We start from the raw sequence: 20,119 nt of genomic DNA, 5'->3' as shown, positions 1-20,119 counted from the left end.
GCGACACCCCTGGACACGGAAATGCAATAGCATTGCTCACCAGGCTGCATCGAAATACTCAAAGCCCCCAACGATCTGCGAAAACATGGCACTATCACATCGCTTTGAACCACCTGTGTCAGGTTTTAATTTTGAGAACTCGACCAGGTAAGAAAAACCTGTTGTTTTTAGCTAACATGTTAACCATATTAGTCTGAGTGAACTTGGACGTAGTTATAGCTTTAAATTGCTGGATCGCCGCATCAAAAACGAAAGTAAGCTCAGTGCCACTTTGTAAAACAATATAAAATTGTATGTTTTAAACATAATATGCATATGTACACGGCAGATCTACAACGCAAAGTATATTTTAAAAAGTTGGAGGGGGAACAAAATATAGTTTAGTAGAAATATAAGGGAATCAGTCTCTGTTTTAAGTAATGTACTATCTCTGTAATTTAGGAATATTTTGCTGAATAATGTTCTGGATGAGAGGAAAACCAAGACACCAAAACCTCTAAAGACTGGCACCACGATCGCAGGAGTGGTGTATAAGGTGAACAATTAGAACATTACCTCTTTATTAGTTATTTCTATTCATGATTTTATGTTATGACGTGCTATTACGTAGCTCCATAAATTCAGGTTCTTCCCTGACCTTACTAGTTACTGTCTTTGTGGAGTCTGGCATAACGCACGAACTTCCCTCTGTAACGCAGTTTTTACCACCTTCTAAAATAATAATTGCTAGTTTAAATTAGCCCCATGCATAAGTAATTACCTGAATAAATAATTCTGAATTTGTTGTCCTACAGCAACCCAGATCAGCATAAGTGGTTACTAAAGTGTACTGAACAAATGCTATTATATTAAAACCATAATGTATTTACTCTGCAGGATGGTGTGGTCCTGGGAGCAGACACAAGGGCCACCTCCAGTGAAGTAGTAGCAGACAAAATGTGTGCCAAAATTCACTACATTGCTCCTAACATATAGTAAGTATTACAAAAATTATCTTTATATATTTTTGTCATAAGACTTACAGTGCAAAAATATTTGCCCCCTTCCTAATATCTTGTTTTTGCATAATTGCACACATATGTTTCAGATCATCAAACTGCTTTTAATATTAGACAAAAATAATCATAAAATGCTTGATTTAAATGATGATTTTATGTACTGAAAGAAAAATATAATATAATGTTGAGTGTTACCTGGCAAAATGTGAAATCAGAATTGCCCCCCTAACTACTCCATTAACCAGTTACCCAAATATAATAGCCATGATAAAAGCTGAATCTAAACATCACTTAAATAGAGCCTGTCAGACAATGTGAAGCAGGCTAAAAGGTCACATAAATGATGACATGCTTTACGGGGATACTTATGTGAAACAAAGTCATTAAAATCAACTAGTCTGGAAAAATTATTTATTCACATGACAGTGTAAACCTACCAAGAAGAATGCATAGATGACTCACCCAGGAGGTCACAAATGAACTCAGACAAACAATCAAATAACTTATCAAAAACATAGAGATGACACCCAGGGCTTTTGGAATAATATACTACGGACTGATTGTCCACAGAATATTTTCCAAAAGGTGGAATTTTTTGAAAGACATGGATAGTGTAACCTGTATTGTAAGGCTAACACCACATTCCACAATAAATCGACTGTGTCGACTTGTCATAAATGGTAGAATGAATTGTGCTTTCTATAAGAAAACGCGGAAGGAGAATAGGTTGTGAACTAAAGCTTAAACACAGTTTAATAATCCAAAGCACATACTCATGTCCACCTTTGAATGCCTCAAAATAAACAAAATGAAGTTTTTGGAGTGGCCGAGCCAAAAACCTGTCTTATTCAGATCCTGTGGCAAGACCTGGGCAATTCATGCTTGAAACCCCTCCGATGTAGGCAAATTAAAACAATTCTGCAAAAAATAAAGGGCCACAGCCCTTTTTTTTACAAAAAAGACTTAAAACTAGTTATTACAAACGTGCGATTGCAGTTGTTATGCTTTTGTATTTTGTATTTGCTTGTGTATTTATTTGTCTTTGTCTTTATAGTATACTAAATTAGTTGGAAATTGTTTGATGTGACAAATTAACAAAAACAGAAGAGGGTCAAATACTTTTTAACAGTACTGTATATACAGCAGCAGATTTGTCACACAAATTAGACACTTTATAAATGCCTAAGACAACCAGATGTTATATAATGTAATTAATGTGTACATTCACATTATGTATTTATGTTCTTCTGTATTTTAGTTGCTGTGGAGCAGGGACAGCAGCAGACACAGAGAAAACCACAGAATTGCTTTCTTCCAACCTCACAGTTTTCTCCATGAATAGCGGCAGAAACCCCAGAGTCATCATGGCAGCTCACATACTGCAAGATTTGCTGTTCAGGTGCAGTAACAGCATGCTATACCTAAGTTTTATGCACATTTTACATGACATTCAGTTTAATAAGGTTGCATTGCTTATATTTTGGCCAAAACCTTTCATGCTACCGTGCTCTTCATAGTTCATCTTTGCGTTTCTGCTGTCATTTTTTAGGTATCAAGGTATGATTGGTGCAAATTTGATTCTAGGAGGAGTGGACTGCACTGGAAGTTATCTCTACAGTGTGGGGCCATATGGAAACATGGAGAGTGTTCTTTATCTTGCCATGGGTAAGCATGTAGCATTCAGAATAAAAAATTACTGTATATTAATTCTTTGCTTAATGTGTGATTTTATTTTATTTTATTTAGGGTCTGGTGATTTAGCTGCCATGGGTATCCTAGAGGATAGGTTCAAACCAAACATGGAGGTAAATGGTTGTTTTTATGAAATGGCTCCATTATAAATCTGAACTTTTAAACTGAAAAATTTTTTATTCTCCTTTTGTATTGTTATTATTTTGTCTTTCAGCTAGAAGAGGCCAAGGCATTAGTGCGTAATTCCATCCATTCGGGAATCATGAGTGACCTTGGTTCCGGCAACAATATAGACATGTGTGTCATTACCACTAAGGGGGTTGACTACATCAGACCCTATCATGAATCTGAATATAATGATAGAAGGTGAGATTTATTATTTCACTTTGGTTAGTTTACCAGTGTATTGAAGTCTATTCAGCATAGTACAACATACAATATGCAATTACAATTTACTATAATCAGTAACAGCAAATTATAATAAGTAACAGCAAGTCTAATATTTTGAAAAATGTATGTCTATAATCCATTTTGGAAAAAAAAACAAGTAATTTCATTTTTAGTAGCTGACAAAAATCTAGGTCTAAGCTTGATAATCATGCCTTAATAATTGGGACATAAGGAAGGTGCATTGCTTTATCATGCCACTGTTTTTCTAAATACATAATTTCAGCAATAACAGTAGAACACTTTATTTCGCTTATTATAATTTTAAATAAAATTGTGGATGAAAATGCTAAATAAACCATAAATATTTAATGAGCAAATTATTGTCTGATTACTAACTGCCCATAACATATATTTTCTTTTGTCTTTAGACAGAAAAAGTATAAGTATAAGCAAGGTACAACCCCAGTTTTGACTGAAAAGGTGGTTCGTCTGGAACTGGAGCTTGTGCACGAGAAAATTCAGACAATGGAAACTGCCTGAGCTGAGAAAACATTTGATCTTGTCCAGTCAACCAGTACTGTTTTTTGTGTTCATTTCAATGGTAAAGAAAGAAAATGCTAAAATGTCAAAATAGATTTTTATACATTAAATAAATGTTTTAGATGTGCACGTCATTTTCTATTAAAGAACACGTTTTAAAAAGAATGAAATGTTAGGAGTTTTTATTATAGTTAAAAATAATAAAATATGTAAAATATTTTTTAATCTTTTCATGAGCTATTTATGCTCTTATTTGATTAAAGTAAGGTATGAATTTCCTGTCTTTACATTATGAAAGTGCTATTACTGCAAAAGAATAAGACTTTGTTTTATTAATATGGAAAAAGTATATATATATACTTTTATATAACACACACACATGTATATATATATATACTGGTGCTGGTCATAAAATTAGAATATCATGAAAAACTTGATTTATTTCAGTAATCCCATAAAAAATGTGAAACTTGTATATTATATTCATTCATTACACACAGACTGATACATTTCAAATGTTTATTTCTTTTAATGTTGATGATTATAACTGACTAATGAAAACCCCAAATTCAGTATCTCAGAAAATTAGAATATTACTTAAGACCAATACAAAAAAAGGATTTTTAGAAATGTTGGCCAACTGAAAAGTATGAACATGAAAAGTATGAGCATGTACAGCACTCAATACTTAGTTGGGGCTCCTTTTGCCTGGATTACTGCAGCAATGCGGCGTGGCATGGAGTCCATCAGTCTGTGGCACTGCTCAGGTGTTATGAGAGCCCAGGTTGCTCTGATAGTGGCCTTCAGCTCTTCTGAATTGTTGGGTCTTCCTCTTCACAATACCCTATAGATTTTCTATGGGGTTAAGGTCAGGCGAGTTTGCTGGCCAATTAAGAACAGGGATACCATGGTCCTTAAACCAGGTACTGGTAGCTTTGTGCAGGTGCCAAGTCCTGTTGGAAAATGAAATCTGCATCTCCATAAAGTTGGTCAGCAGCAGGAAGCATGAAGTGCTCTAAAACTTCCTGGTAGATGGCTGCGTTGACCTTGGACCTCAGAAAACACAGTGGACCCACACCAGCAGATGACATGGCACTCCAAACCATCACTGACTGTGAAAACTTTACACTGGACCTCAAGCAACGTGGATTCTGTGCCTCTCCTCAATTCCTCCAGACTCTGGGACCTTGATTTCCAAAGGTAATGCAAAATTTACTTTCATCAGAGAACATAACTTTGGACCACTCAGCAGTCCTTTTTGTCTTTATCTCAGGTGAGACGCTTCTGACGCTGTTTCTTGTTCAAGAGTGGCTTGACACAAGGAATGCGACAGCTGAAACCCATGTCTTGCATACGTCTGTGCATGGTGGTTCTTGAAGCACTGACTCCAGCTGCAGTCCACTCTTTGTGAATCTCCCCCACATTTTTGAATGGGTTTTGTTTCACAATCCTCTCCAGGGTGCGGTTATCCCTATTGCTTGTATACTTTTTTCTACCACATCTTTTCCTTCCCTTCGCCTCTCTATTAATTGGACACAGAGCTCTGTGAACAGCCAGCCTCTTTAGCAATGACCTTTTGTGTCTTGCCCTCCTTGTGCAAGGTGTCAATGGTCGTCTTTTGGACAACTGTCGAGTCAGCAGGCTTCCCCATGATTGTGTAGCCTACAGAACTAGACTGAGAGACCATTTAAAGGCCTTTGCAGGTGTTTTGAGTTAATTAGCTGATTAGAGTGTGGCACCAGGTGTCTTCAATATTTTACCTTGTCACAATATTCTAATTTTCTGAGATACTGAATTTGGGGTTTTCATTAGTTGTCAGTTATAATCATCAACATTAAAAGAAATAAACAATATAGAACAATAAAGAAATATATCAGTCTGTGTGTAATGAATAAATATAATATACAAGTTTCACTTTTTGAATGGAATTACTGAAATAAATAAACTTTTTCATGATATTCTAATTTTATGACCAGCACCAGTATATATATAGCCTACCAAATCCACCCTACATAAACCGCCTCACTTCTGATTATTTTAAGTAACCGACGCAACCTGACGGCTAGAAATCTTCCTAAAAACTGATGACGTAAACATAAAAGAGTTCCTATTGGACCACCGTCCGCAAAAGGTCCACAATACGGATAATTTAAAGTAAAGAATGTGGTGAAGGATACGTTTAAGAAAAGTGTTTAAGGCTTAAATTAAAAAAATAATAACGACATTTAAAGACATTTTTGTATGTTGTTTAACCAGTATAATTTTTTAATAAGCATAGTAATTTTCAAAACCGAAAGTAAAATAAACCGACAGCGCCACATCTTTCAGTTTCAATAGACATCGTATGGTGTTTGATCGAGGAATCATATTTCAGGGGTAAAACGTCAAAAATTGTTTACTCTTAAAATACATTTTATAGCATTTCTTGTGTTTTAAAGATCATGGCTCTTTTGGACGTGAGTGGTTACTTGTCCCTTTCCGGATACGGCGGACAGATGTTTGGCTCAAAGCGAATGCAGCTTTTTGATCGACCAAATCACTACACTTTTGGGGCAAAATCTCAAGAATTTGCGGTGCCAGCTGGAGTCGACGTAAGTAGGCCTTATTAGTTGGTTAAATTAAGATTTGTTTTTTCAATATAAAAAAGTTTATCTTTTTGAATTAAACCTTTTGGGCCTGATGTGGTAGGTGTTACGTTGTTTCTCAGGTAAGTTGCTGATGGGTCAGTCGTCTCCACCTCACCCTCATACACACATAACTCTAATTTACATTAATATTTCTTCTATAGAATATTGATACTGTTCGACCCTTGTTGTTTTGTTTTCTCTTATTGCTGCATACCTGCTTTTACTTTATACGGTAATAAGATAAGATAAGATAATCCTTTATTAGTCCCACAATGGGGAAATTCACATTGTTGCAGCAGCAAAGGGATAGTACAGCACTCAGTACAAAAAATAGACAATACAAAATAAAAATAGTACAATGTATAACAACATTACTAAACTCTCTTGAAGTGGGTGTGCTGTGGCCTAGACAACATTTAAATTTGCAGGACATTCAGTTCTCCAAAACTAAGACTTGAGCAAAATATGAATTACTCAAATGGTTTTTGCCAGGATATTACTTTGGAAAGCATTAAACTTGTACTCTTTTTTTTTTTTCAGCCTTTGACCTTCATGAAATCATGCAGCTGTGAAAATGGGATATCAATAGATATGAATCATGGCACCACCACACTCGCTTTCAAGTTCCGCCATGGTGTTATCGTGGCAGTTGACTCCAGGGCTTCGGCTGGTAGCTATATTGGTAAGCATGTTTACATCTCATAAGATAAAATATTAATTACTTCAAAGCCTGCTTTAAAGTTACACAAGTTGTTCACAATTGTACATGTTCTAGTCAAATGTAAATATTAATCATTTAGAATCTAATGTTGTAAATGTTTTTCTTTCAAACAGCCTCAAAGGAGGCAAATAAGGTGATTGAGATCAACCCTTACCTTCTGGGCACCATGTCCGGCAGTGCAGCAGACTGCCAGTACTGGGAAAGACTTCTGGCTAAAGAGTGCAGGTTTGTTAAGCTAACTGGGTGGAATGAATCCACAAACAGAGAAAAGTTTTCATTTGTATCTATGTGTGGAGCTGGGTTCCTCAGAAATTGCAAACCAAGCTTAAAGACCACCAGATTGTTGGGACATTCAAATCCAAAACCATGTGCATATTTTTTTTTTGATATAACACAGCTCTTGACATAACTGCACAGTAAACCCTCTAATAATTGACAGAATTTCCACAGGACTTAGATATCTGTAAGGATTGGTGGGTCAAAAGCACATTTGTGATATTATACTTCTTGTTGAACAAGAGGAACTGCTTCTTGACATTTATACCAAAGGTCTGAATAGGCTTTAAAGTCTGTCTCAGCTTTACATTGTACACAGGTGCTCAGTTCTGCTGGAACAGGAAAGTTCGCCCCTTATTTGGAATCTTATAATTTTATATATAATTGATTTTATGTAATGGGTGTAGCTGAAACTCAATTAGATATTCAAGATACTCCTGGTCATTTAGTGAAAAAAAAGTTAAAGCATTAGACACATTATTCTATTATTTATTTTTGCTGTGTGACATAACAGTAAATTGTCTAAATTAAGTATTTCGCATTATTTTATTATTTATGTAATTAATTTACTGTATCTGGTTTACACCCTTTTACACCCCATGTTTTATGTATACCAGGCTTTACAAACTACGTAATAAGCAGAGGATATCAGTGTCTGCAGCTTCTAAACTGCTGTCCAACATGATGCTAAATTACAGAGGCATGGGCCTCTCCATGGGCAGCATGATTTGTGGCTGGGACAAGAAGGTACAGACACACACACACCATACCACAATTTATGTATGATGTCTGTATGTGTTTATATCCAGATTTTTTTATGCCGTCAACTACTTGTCAGTAACTTTTTTAATACAAATAATGTACCCTTAAACATAAATTTGACAAAGTGTGTAACTCTGTTCATTTGTCTTGACATTCCCAGGGTCCAGGTTTATATTATGTTGATGACGATGGCACACGACTCTCTGGGCGAATGTTTTCCACCGGTTGCGGAAACAGTTATGCATACGGGGTGGTGGACAGTGGCTACTATGAGGATATGACCGTGGAAGAGGCATATGAGCTAGGCCGACGTGGCATTGCCCATGCCACACACAGGGATGCCTACTCTGGTGGGGTTGTGAACCGTAAGTCATATTCATTCAGAATACAAACTGAAGACACACTATTAAGTATGGGAGTATATAAGACAAAGATCTTTGAATGGTTTGAAAGTCAGATTGCTAACTGAACACCAGAAATAATAACATTTTAACACAAAATTTAAAGCATTATTTTCATACCCTGTATGGACAAAAGTATTGGAATACCCCTTCTACCTTTTGAATTCACATGTTTCAGCCACAGCAATTGCTAAATGGTGTGATGAATCAATTATATGAAGGAAATTATATGCTTCTATTTATGTTGCAACAGTTTCGGAGTAAAATGGAACATCAATTAAGGCTTTCTTACAAATGTTCTTTTGACTGAATGGGCACACATTTTTACAGACATACCTCTAGGAATAGTGGCTGTTGTTATAGCTCAGAAGATTACATAGAGGTCACTGTGTTTAATACCATGTGTTTTTGAAATATGATGTCCAACAAGCTCATGGTCTGGGGTCCAAATACTTTTGAAAATATAGTGTATTTCTTTACAGGCTTTGCACAGTTTATCCAAATTCTTCAATGCCTCTTACTTATTGTAGCAACATGTCAGCATCTGGATCATTCACTGCCACCTCTTGGTGGATGTGACGATAGGACTGCCACGTTTTTTTCTTTTATGATATTTTAAATAATGTTTATATCATTGCAGTGCATTTTATATTGTAAACTCGATCAAATGTTAACTCTGTCAATATGAAAGAATTGACTTTAAGACTGAGGTGGATAATTAGTGCTTCTAAAAACTGTTTAGTTAGTTATACCTGACACGGTATATGCCATCCCCAAAGGGCCCCAGAGAGAGTTCTTTGTCATTACTTTGCCCAAGTATGTTGATCATATATGCTTAATATTAAAAAATCAATACACACAATTAAGGAATTTGGAATTTTTAAAATAGCATGAAATCAAAACAAAAATGTAGACAACATTATTACACCATTATTTGATACTGAAGGACTGGTTGAATTGATCAAATTAAGTAGTTACCTAGTTGGTCAGTTGGTTTGCTGAGACCTTTGTCTAAACATATGTACATTTTAAATAAATGTTGTATTTTTTTCATTAAATAACTAAAACATGTTTTGTCCCTTATCAGTGATTCTTGAGCCACAAATAAGTTGTCAATATAAAATTTATTGACAGTTTTCAGAAAATGTGGAAAACTTCTCAAACTATCCTAAACCTAAATGAAGCTTAAACAATGCATCACCTGTTGAATACTTTAGTAGATTTGTTTTATATTTTGCATAATTCAGATCTAGCATATATTTTAATGACCTAATAGAGGTGATAGGGTAAAACGTTTAAAATCTTTTTGCTGTTTGTATAGCTTTTTACCTACTGTCCCAACTTTTGGTAATTGGAGGTTGCAGTTTATTTATGTGTATGCTAAATGTGTTTATTTAATTATGCTGGAAGTAGGGTTGTTAGTTAATCATCCTGTCATCGGGTTTGGAATAAAACGATGACTGATGCATCATACCCCTCACCCTCCCATATTTTTACCATTTGAAATCTGGCAACCTAACTAGAAAGCACATTTAATCATAGCAGGTGTTGAATAATATCTGTTGCACTACCAATAAAAACAAAACAGATGTCTGATCACATTTTGGAGAAAAATATATATTCTTGAATGCATAGTTAATAATACAATCTTTTAAACAGATGTTTGATCTCTGTCACTATTCAAATCTATATTTCCTCATTTTTAATTGATTAATGTCTGTACATTTGGTTCCCCCTAATCCAACACTCTCTTTTGCTCTTGTCTTTTAGTATACCACATGAAGGAGGATGGTTGGATTAAGGTGTGTAAGGAGGATGTATCAGACCTAATTCATCACTACAGGAAAGGAATGTTCTAAAGGACAAAATGTACCTACACAAATTGTTGATTTCCTCTTACTGTATCTGACAAAATTTGAAATAAATGTGTTTTTCAAACTAAAATGTAACTTTCTAAGTGTGAACTTTATTTAAACTTTGTAGGCTTTGTAGTTTTTATAAAAATGAGTGTAGTGATTTTGATAAATTGATTTGTTGATGTAACGTAAAAGATAAATGTAAAACCTATACAAATGGAAAATAAAAGGTACATTTATGCCCATTCCTTAGCTAATTCAGTATGGAACAATCATATCATATGAACTTCCTCTCTAAATGACCATATTTTCACAGTATAGTAGACCCTTGAGTTACGAACGGTTTACCATCCGAACATTTTGGGTTACGAATGATCTTTTTCAACTTAACGTACAGACAAATTTCGGATTACGAACCGAAATTTGTGAAACACATGATGTCTCGAACAAGTTCACTCCGACCGTCTCTCTCTCTCTCTCTCTCTCTCTCTCTCTCTCTCTCTCTCTTTATATATATATATACAGTGTATCACAAAAGTGAGTACACCCCTCACATTTCTGCAGATATTTAAGTATATCTTTTCATGGGACAACACTGACAAAATGACACTTTGACACAATGAAAAGTAGTCTGTGTGCAGCTTATATAACAGTGTAAATTTATTCTTCCCTCAAAATAACTCAATATACAGCCATTAATGTCTAAACCACCGGCAACAAAAGTGAGTACACCCCTTAGTGAAAGTTCCTGAAGTGTCAATATTTTGTGTGGCCACCATTATTTCCAAGAACTGCCTTAACTCTCCTGGGCATGGAGTTTACCAGAGCTTCACAGGTTGCCACTGGAATGCTTTTCCACTCCTCCATGATGACATCACGGAGCTGGCGGATATTCGAGACTTTGCACTCCTCCACCTTCCGCTTGAGGATGCCCCAAAGATGTTCTATTGGGTTTAGGTCTGGAGACATGCTTGGCCAGTCCATCACCTTTACCCTCAGCCTCTTCAATAAAGCAGTGGTCGTCTTAGAGGTGTGTTTGGGGTCATTATTATGCTGGAACACTGCCCTGCGACCCAGTTTCCGGAGGGAGGGGATCATGCTCTGCTTCCGTATTTCACAGTACATATTGGAGTTCATGTGTCCCTCAATGAAATGTAACTCCCCAACACCTGCTGCACTCATGCAGCCCCAGACCATGGCATTCCCACCACCATGCTTGACTGTAGGCATGACACACTTATCTTTGTAATCCTCACCTGATTGCCGCCACACATGCTTAAGACCATCTGAACCAAACAAATTAATCTTGGTCTCATCAGACCATAGGACATGGTTCCAGTAATCCATGTCCTTTGTTGACATGTCTTCAGCAAACTGTTTGTGGGCTTTCTTGTTTAGAGACTTCAGAAGAGGCTTCCTTCTGGGGTGACAGCCATGCAGACCAATTTGATGTAGTGTGCGGCGTATGGTCTGAGCACTGACAGGCTGACCCCCCACCTTTTCAATCTCTGCAGCAATGCTGACAGCACTCCTGCGCCTATCTTTCAAAGACAGCAGTTGGATGTGACGCTGAGCACGTGCACTCAGCTTCTTTGGACGACCAACGCGAGGTCTCTTCTGAGTGGACCCTGCTCTTTTAAAACGCTGGATGATCTTGGCCACTGTGCTGCAGCTCAGTTTCAGGCTGTTGGCAATCTTCTTGTAGCCTTGGCCATCTTCATGTAGCGCAGCAATTCGTCTTTTAAGATCCTCAGAGAGTTCTTTGCCATGAGGTGCCATGTTGGAACTTTCAGTGACCAGTATGAGAGAGTGTGAGAGCTGTACTACTAAATTGAACACACCTGCTCCATATGCACACCTGAGACCTAGTAACACTAACAAGTCGCATGACATTTTGGAGGGAAAATGAAAAGCAGTGCTCAATTTGGACATTTAGGGGTGTAGTCTCTTAGGGGTGTACTCACTTTTGTTGCCGGTGGTTTAGACATTAATGGCTGTATATTGAGTTATTTTGAGGGAAGAATAAATTTACACTGTTATATAAGCTGCACACAGACTACTTTTCATTGTGTCAAAGTGTCATTTTGTCAGTGTTGTCCCATGAAAAGATATACTTAAATATCTGCAGAAATGTGAGGGGTGTACTCACTTTTGTGATACACTGTATATATATATATATATATATATATATATATATATATATATATATATTAGGGCTGTCATGCGATTAAAAATTTTGATCGAGATTAATCGTGATTAAAGAACAAAATTAATCGCGATTAATCTCAATTAATCGCAAACTAATAATTAAGCAAAATTTGAACATTTATGCACATTGTTATTGCAAGAACGTGTTTACCAATAAAACATTCATAAAATATGATACAATTATTAAATCTAAATTCATTTTAGAAAGCACATTATCTGACAAAAGTAAGGATCTTTTTCTGTTTATAACCCTGACACTGAAAACAGGTGCACCAACCATTATGTTTTGATCTAATATAAGGCATCAATAAAGCATCAAAACACAGATATGATTATTTCATAGATCTATTAAGAAAACCTTTTAATACTGTGTTTGTGCAGAAACAAGACTGGGAAATATTGTTCTAAATTACCATTTAAACCCCTATAAATACCTGAAACAGTCAAGTTACCAGACATTATATATAAGTAATTGACTGTAGCTATAAAAAGTGTTAATTAAAACAGTCCATGTAAACGCTTAGTCCATATAAATTTCAGATACAAATGTGTTTTTAAAAAACTACAAACATCACAAATATAAATCATGTTTATAGCCATGTGATAGAATAACCTGAATAAACTGTACAGTAGAGATGAAACATCACGCAGAGTTTCACTTCTTACCGGAGGGGAGGAGGCGGAGCTACACGGTTTTGATGGACAGCTCTAGCAGCCAATGGAGATACTCGTTACAAAGATTGCGTGATTTCATTTATCTTTCATCAACATATAAAAAAAGTGAAAACCGCTAAAAGTAGTTTTTCATCGGACAGTTCGTGCGCTTTACATCCTAATTCATCTGAAATACAGTTAATTACCACAGAGACACATATTTACGTGGCACAAACAGCCAAATAAAAATAGTTAGATTTTTTTAATCGCGATTACAATTTTAACGTGTTAATCGCATTCATTAACGCGTTAAACGACAGCCCTAATATATATATATATATATATATATATATATATATTAGGGCTGTCGAAGTTAACGCGATAATAACGCATTAACGCGACCTCAATTTAACGCGATTAAAAAAATTAGTGCCATTAACGCAAATTCTAGTTCATGTTGACACTTGACTGGTAGAACAAACGTTTTAATGTCGGACTTGCCACCGTTTTTCATTTGCGGTTTGTTAACATAATGTAACCGATCGTGGTAGTGATGCACTTGCATAATAAATAAATAAATACACGCTATATTCACAAGTTGTCGGGAGCAGAACACTTTATTACACTTAATTAACTTCTTCTTCTGTACCGAATACCGGAAAGCTGAGTCGAGCACGTTAGTTCATGAACTATGGAAGCCCCAAAGGGTCAAAACACACTCACTTCGTGTAGAAACGTCCATCAAACCATCGTCACGATACAACCACAGACAAGTCTGATACAATAACTACGCCTTATCCCACCTAAAGCACCGCTGATCTACAATGTTTGCTGATGGAGAAATTCTAACCTACAATCTGACATTTACTGCCTAGTATGTGAGTGAATAAAACTCCCTTACAGTTTTCTCTTGTCCCAGCAGTTTTTAACATAAGTACATTTAGCATAATATGTGTTCACCATTTTAATTGTAACATTTCACTTAAAAATCCTTGTTTTCTATAACATTTACACAGATTTTTTTTAATGCGATTAATCGCGATTAACTATATGAAATTCTGAGATTAATCGCGATTAAAAATTGTAATCGTTTGACAGCCCTAATATATATATATATATATATATATATATATATATATACTGTATATATATATATATATACAGTGAGTGGAGAGCGGACAGTGTTTTTTCGATGTTTTCTTTATATTTTTTTAAATTCAATATTAAAATGGCCTCAAAGAATGTGCAGAAAAATCGTAGTGTTCAGAAAATGAAAAAATCTATTACATTTGTTTACATATAATTACTCCTGCCAGTAGCTGTCACTGTGTGTCAGACAGTGAGTGAGAGAGAAGAAGGAAGTCGCTGAGTAAAGTATTCTTTACTCAATTACAAAATACAACACTATTGAAATAAAGAAGGAAATAATAGAGAAATATGAGAGTTATTGTTGTTTCTGGTAGATACATTTTATAAAAAAAAGGAAGGAAATGTATTATGGTGCATGATACAGCACACGTACTGTACTGAAATGTGATGCGTGTTTTTTATGTACTGTACAGTACTACTGTGTATTGTTGTTTATTATTGTTTATTATAGTAATGTCTATTCTATAATTTAAGATTTAAGGGAAAATATACTTGTATTTATAACAAAAAAGACCATTTAAGACATTAGAAAGGTTAGGTAAGGGGGTGGTTTGGGAGGTCTGGCACGGATTAATTTTATTTACATTATTTCTTATGGGACAAATAGGTTTAACTAACGAACATTTTGACTTAAGAACAGCCCTTCGGAACCAATGAAATTTGTAAGTCAAGGGTCTACTGTATTAATTTTATTGTTATTTCATATTACATCTATAAATTTATTAATTTATTTATCTATTAATGGTGTAAATGTTGGACTCATTTTTGGTGTGTATCTGTTTTATGATTCATTGTAACATGACAGTGTAAAAATTCAATTATAAGTTACATTTATTTATTATATACTTTTTTTGATGCTGTTTGTCAGACATTAATCCAAGCTCACGTGATTGTGGTAATGTTTTAAGAAATGTTTTTTTTTTTGGTTATCAACAACAGCAGCACTGTTTTTAATAACTAGCTATTTTATATTCTGAGAAGTTCAATCAGTGCTTTCCAAATTGAATGCGGGAACACCCCTGAGGTGTAATGGTTCTTGCACTTGATAAATAAGAAATAAAAGCTCCTGCACTGCACTGCAACAAGCACAGTTAGTTGAAAAGGTCAGGTTCAAATTTTTCTTACCATTGATTGCTTGTCTGCATGATGCTGTCATACCTCTACAAACATAGTGTTTAGGAAATGTATACTTAATGCATCAACGTTATATTTTAGTGGATGCAGAGAATCATAATTGCAATTAGTAAATGGCTAGACAGACTCCCACCAGATGCCATTTTAGTCACTTTAGCTATCATTTGTAATGTACTGTATATGCTGGTTGTTTTTAGGGGTTGGCCTAGGCCATTTATTTCCAGTGAAGGAAAATCTTCAGCATATCAGGACATTTTGGACAACTGTATGCTTCCAACTTTGTAGTAGCAGTTTCTGTTCCAGCATGACTGTGCCCCAGTTCACAAAGCAAGGTCCATAAAGGCATAGTTCAGTGAATTTGGTGTGTAAGAATTTCACTATCCCACACAGTGCCCTGACCTCAACCCCACTGAATTGCAAGCTAGCAAAAAATTGCAGAATTTGTTAACAATTTGTGCAGTATGTGGTTTTGCATTGTCTTGTTGAAAAATTGCCCTTGCCCTTTACACAATAAATTTTCTCTAGATTCCTTGAATTGTTTAATGATATTATGCATTGTAGAGCAAATAATATGGAAATCCCTTCCAATCTTTGTTTGAGAAACTCGTTTTTAAAAATGTAATAATTTTATCACATATTTGTTGACAAGCTGGAGATCCTCTGCCCAACTTTGCTTCTCAGAGACTCACTTATTTGAAATCACATCATTATTTAGTTCTTAGCTCTAAATTGCCCTGTCCTAACTTTTTTTGGAAAGTGCGATCCATGTTGTGATGTTGTTAATCCAGCTAAATTTTGGTCTTTCTCTTCCTTTGACTCCTGCCACAAGTCCTGTGATAACACTGCCTTCAATTTTGTCATGTGGGTGTCATTAATTACCATAAATTATCATAACTTTTTTCACATAAGTATGTGCCTACTGGCCAGACCAAGGTTTTTTATCAATCATATTTTGATGATGATGCTAAGTGACTTGTTTTTCTATATTCTTGCCAATTTTAACATCACAGTCATGACCATTGCTATTTTTGACTTCACTTCACCAACACATTCTGCAGTATTTGATACTCTACTTTTAAAATATAAGGTTCCACTTGTTCCAGTCTTTTACCTTCCACCATAATATCCAGTATTTACTTGGTGTTTCTCATCCTTTTTTTTTTTTTGCTACATTTATCAGCATGTTATATTTCTTTTGCAGCCTTCTCGATATGACCCCACAGCTCCTGTAGTTCGTTTGGTGATGTGACTAATAATACAATGTCATTAGCATACCTGAGATTGGTAATGGTTTTTCCACCAATCCTAAATCCTCTGGCAAATCCTTGTAGCACCTTTCTCATAACTTGGTCTACAAGGATGTTAAACAGTGCTACATTACAATCTTGTTGAACTCCCTTTCTTACTCGTAACCATGCTGATGTGTGATTGGTTGTCCAGGCTGCAACATGTTGCTGGCTATACAGATTTGGAGTTGGACCAGGTGTGTGGGCAACGTTAAGTCAGGTCGAATGTTTTTACACAGCTCTTTTTACAATAAACATTGTCTAAAATCAGCTTAACAAAAACCAGGACAAAAAAGAAAGCGACAGTGGCAGAAAGCAAGGACCCATTTAAGGATCATTTCAATGAAATAGATTAAACAAACTATTTACATGGTTCATTTTTCATATTTTAGTCCGGTCTGTGGTAGAGACTAATAGTTATGGACATTTTGAGTACATGCATGATAGATTCCCGTCACATTTAGCAGGAGCGACACTGCCAGGCAGCCTCAAACCTGCAGGAAACGTGAGTAAAACTGTTCATGCCAGAGCCACCTTGAGGTTAAAAACAGAAGATGTACTTAAAATGTGATATGAACAAAATAATAATAATAATATATTAACAATTAAGATATCAATTGTGTAGAGAACAGCATAAGACTCTTGTATTTATTACTTACATGGATAAACTGGAAGCAGTCAGTCAGATAGGATTTAAACCAAGAGAGTTCTAGGCTAAAGGATTAATTTATTGTGGTACGAAAGGGTTATATAATAGTACAGAGTACTGTTATGCTGTCTGATAATACAGCATATTATTAGTATTTGCACTCTTGTGTGCTTTGGTGTGCCATCATCTCTCTAGTTTCACGTCTTTTGTGCTTTCTGTGTATCTATTGTTGCTGACTGTGTGACAGTACGTCTTTAAGTAAGCGGGTTGAAATATGGTCAAGTATACATGACGATGACTTTGATGTTTTAATCAATGAAGCACAATTTGGGAGATTGGATTTTGATTCTATTTTGTTATTATTTTGTTATTTAAAAAAAACATCCCTAGAACAGTCAGATGGTATATTAGATGTATAGTATAAGATTATTTTTATTTTTTTCTATCAAGAAAAAAAAATCTAAGATCTGCCTTTTACATGGGTATGTTTACACTCAGGGCATCTTTCCATACTATCTTTTAGTTGCCATTTGCACTCCAACTTTTGTGCTGTTTGTTTTAGAGCATGTGTGTGATCATAATACCATGATGTTTCTTTCTCAATTTTAGTAGTTTGGGACCTAACAGTTGTAGGCTGATGGCTACTTGAAGACTGTCAGTTGAGCATGTTTGTCTGTGGGCTGATCTTGGCTCTGGATAATCAATTAACACCATCTGCAACTTCACTGACACAATAAAGCCTGCCAATAAAGCAATGTTGTTTTCTGAGCATCATTTAGACATTTACATCAAGCAATTCAGTGACAATAAACTTATCCCATGCGTAGTTATCCATAATTGGAAATTCTGTACCATGTCAAAGGCCTTTGTGAAATCAAGGAAACATAAATATAGTGCCTAGTCTCTTACTTTCTTCTTAATGATCCAGCGGTTTGTGATCTGTTTGAGATCTTTTTGGCCAATATTTGTCTCCTCCCTTCTCCCTCACTAATCTCCAACATCTTTAACTTCTTTACCAAACCCTGACGAGCTTGCTGCTTTTCCACTCAACTCTGCTACTAACACTTTACTTTCTTCTCTTTTAACATCTCTTCAGCTCTGTCCTCTCTCCCTCAAATGAGGAAAACCTTTTCCTTGGTTTTCAGAAGCATTGCGCAGCAACAGAAGAGAATTAAGGGCAGCTGAGAGAAAGTGGAGGAAATCTAAGCTCAGTGCTGATCTCCTCTTCTACCACGATCTACTGTCCAGGTTCTCAGCTGATGTGACTGATGCAAAAACATCTTTTTACAAAGCCAAGCTCGAACAGTCTGCTACTGATCCACGTAAGCTTCATGCTATCTTTTCTTCACTTCTGAACCCTCCTCCACCTCCCCCATCTGCCTCTCTTACTGCTACTGACTTTGCAACATTCTTTCAGGAAAAGATTAACAAAATCAATCAATCCTTTTCTCAGACTGATACACTTTCAACCGACACACTCACAACTGACCCTCAACCTACTAACACACTCACCAGAATCACTCCACTCACCACAGATAAGGTTGCACAGCTTCTCTCATCCAGCAATCCCACTACATGCACACTTGACCCTATACCACCTACTATCCTCAAAGACATCTCACAGAACCTAATCCCCTTTATCACACCCATCATCAACAACTCCCTGACATCAGATGTTGTCCCTACAGCTTTCAAGAAGGCACAATTCATCCCCTTTTTAAGAAACCTACACTAGACACCATAAACATTACCAATTACAGACCAATCTCACTCCTCTCTTTTCTATCCAAAATTCTTGAACGCACTGTCTACAACCAACTATCTCTTTTTCTCACTCAGAATGACCTTCACGACCTTCAAGTCAGCACATTCCACAGAAACAGCTCTTGTGGAGGTTACTGAGAAGCTTCATGCAGCCAAAGCTGCCAAATTGTCATCGGTCCTCATTCTTCTTGACCTCTCTGCAGCCTTTGACACAGTGAATCACAGCATTCTCTTGTCTACTCTCTCCAACCTTGGAGAAACTGGTTTGGCATGGCAATGGATGCCCTCTTACCTGGAAGGGCATTCCTACCAGGTTTCATAGAGGGGATCTATATCCCCTCCATGCACTCTCTCAACCAGTGTTTCTCAGGGATCTGTACTTGGCCCACTTTTATTCTCTCTTTACACCTGCTCTCTTGGTAAGATCAAAGCCTCCAATGGCTTTACTTACCACTCCTATGCAGATGATACTCAACTCATCCTGTCATTTTCTCCTTCAGACTTGGTGTCATCCTGGATAACCAACTGACCTTCTCTCCTCATGTAGCCAACGTGACGAGCGTGCCGGTTCCTCCTCTTCAATATCAGAAAGATTCGGCCATTTCTCTCCATGGAAGCTCAGATTCTGGTCCAGTCACTTGTAATCTCACGGCTGGACTACTGCAACTCCCTCCTGGCAGGCGCTCCTATGTCTACTATTAAACCCTCGCAATTCATTCAAAATGCAGCTGCTCGTCTGGTTTTCAACCAACCTAAACACTGCCACATCACCCCACTGCTGCGTTCTCTTCACTGGCTTCCTGTAGCTGCATGCATTCAGTTTAAAACACTGAGGCTCGCCTACAAAGCCAAAAATGGACCAGCTCCAAGCTACGTTCGAGGTCTAATAAAACCCAGCTCTGTACCACGCAACCTCCGAGCCACTAGTCTCGCTTGACTTGATCCTCCACCCAGGACTCGAGGAAGACATGCATCAAGGCTTTTTTTTCTGTACTTGCACCCAAGTGGTGGA

The 20,119-nt window shown here is 36.4% G+C and overlaps 2 protein-coding genes across 2 annotated transcripts; both read left to right on the top strand.

The window, feature by feature from the left end:
* The first annotated feature begins 21 nt into the window (after positions 1–21).
* On the top strand, positions 22–3,766 carry psmb13a (proteasome 20S subunit beta 13a). Its single transcript, XM_063011454.1, has 8 exons — positions 22–147; positions 442–535; positions 877–974; positions 2,257–2,397; positions 2,548–2,663; positions 2,745–2,803; positions 2,905–3,056; positions 3,509–3,766. Exons 1-8 carry the CDS (start codon positions 86–88, stop codon positions 3,618–3,620), a joined length of 834 nt encoding a protein of 277 aa, XP_062867524.1. The 5' UTR covers positions 22–85; the 3' UTR covers positions 3,621–3,766.
* A 2,040-nt stretch (positions 3,767–5,806) lies between these two features.
* Positions 5,807–10,351, top strand: psmb8a (proteasome 20S subunit beta 8A). Its single transcript, XM_062990131.1, has 6 exons — positions 5,807–6,211; positions 6,788–6,929; positions 7,082–7,193; positions 7,862–7,991; positions 8,167–8,371; positions 10,178–10,351. Exons 1-6 carry the CDS (start codon positions 6,062–6,064, stop codon positions 10,264–10,266), a joined length of 828 nt encoding a protein of 275 aa, XP_062846201.1. The 5' UTR covers positions 5,807–6,061; the 3' UTR covers positions 10,267–10,351.
* Positions 10,352–20,119: the final 9,768 nt, after the last annotated feature.

This window comes from Trichomycterus rosablanca, chromosome 2 (genome assembly GCF_030014385.1).
Source record: "Trichomycterus rosablanca isolate fTriRos1 chromosome 2, fTriRos1.hap1, whole genome shotgun sequence".
NCBI lineage: Eukaryota > Metazoa > Chordata > Actinopteri > Siluriformes > Trichomycteridae > Trichomycterus > Trichomycterus rosablanca.
This window is presented reverse-complemented; position numbering and strand designations above follow the sequence as displayed.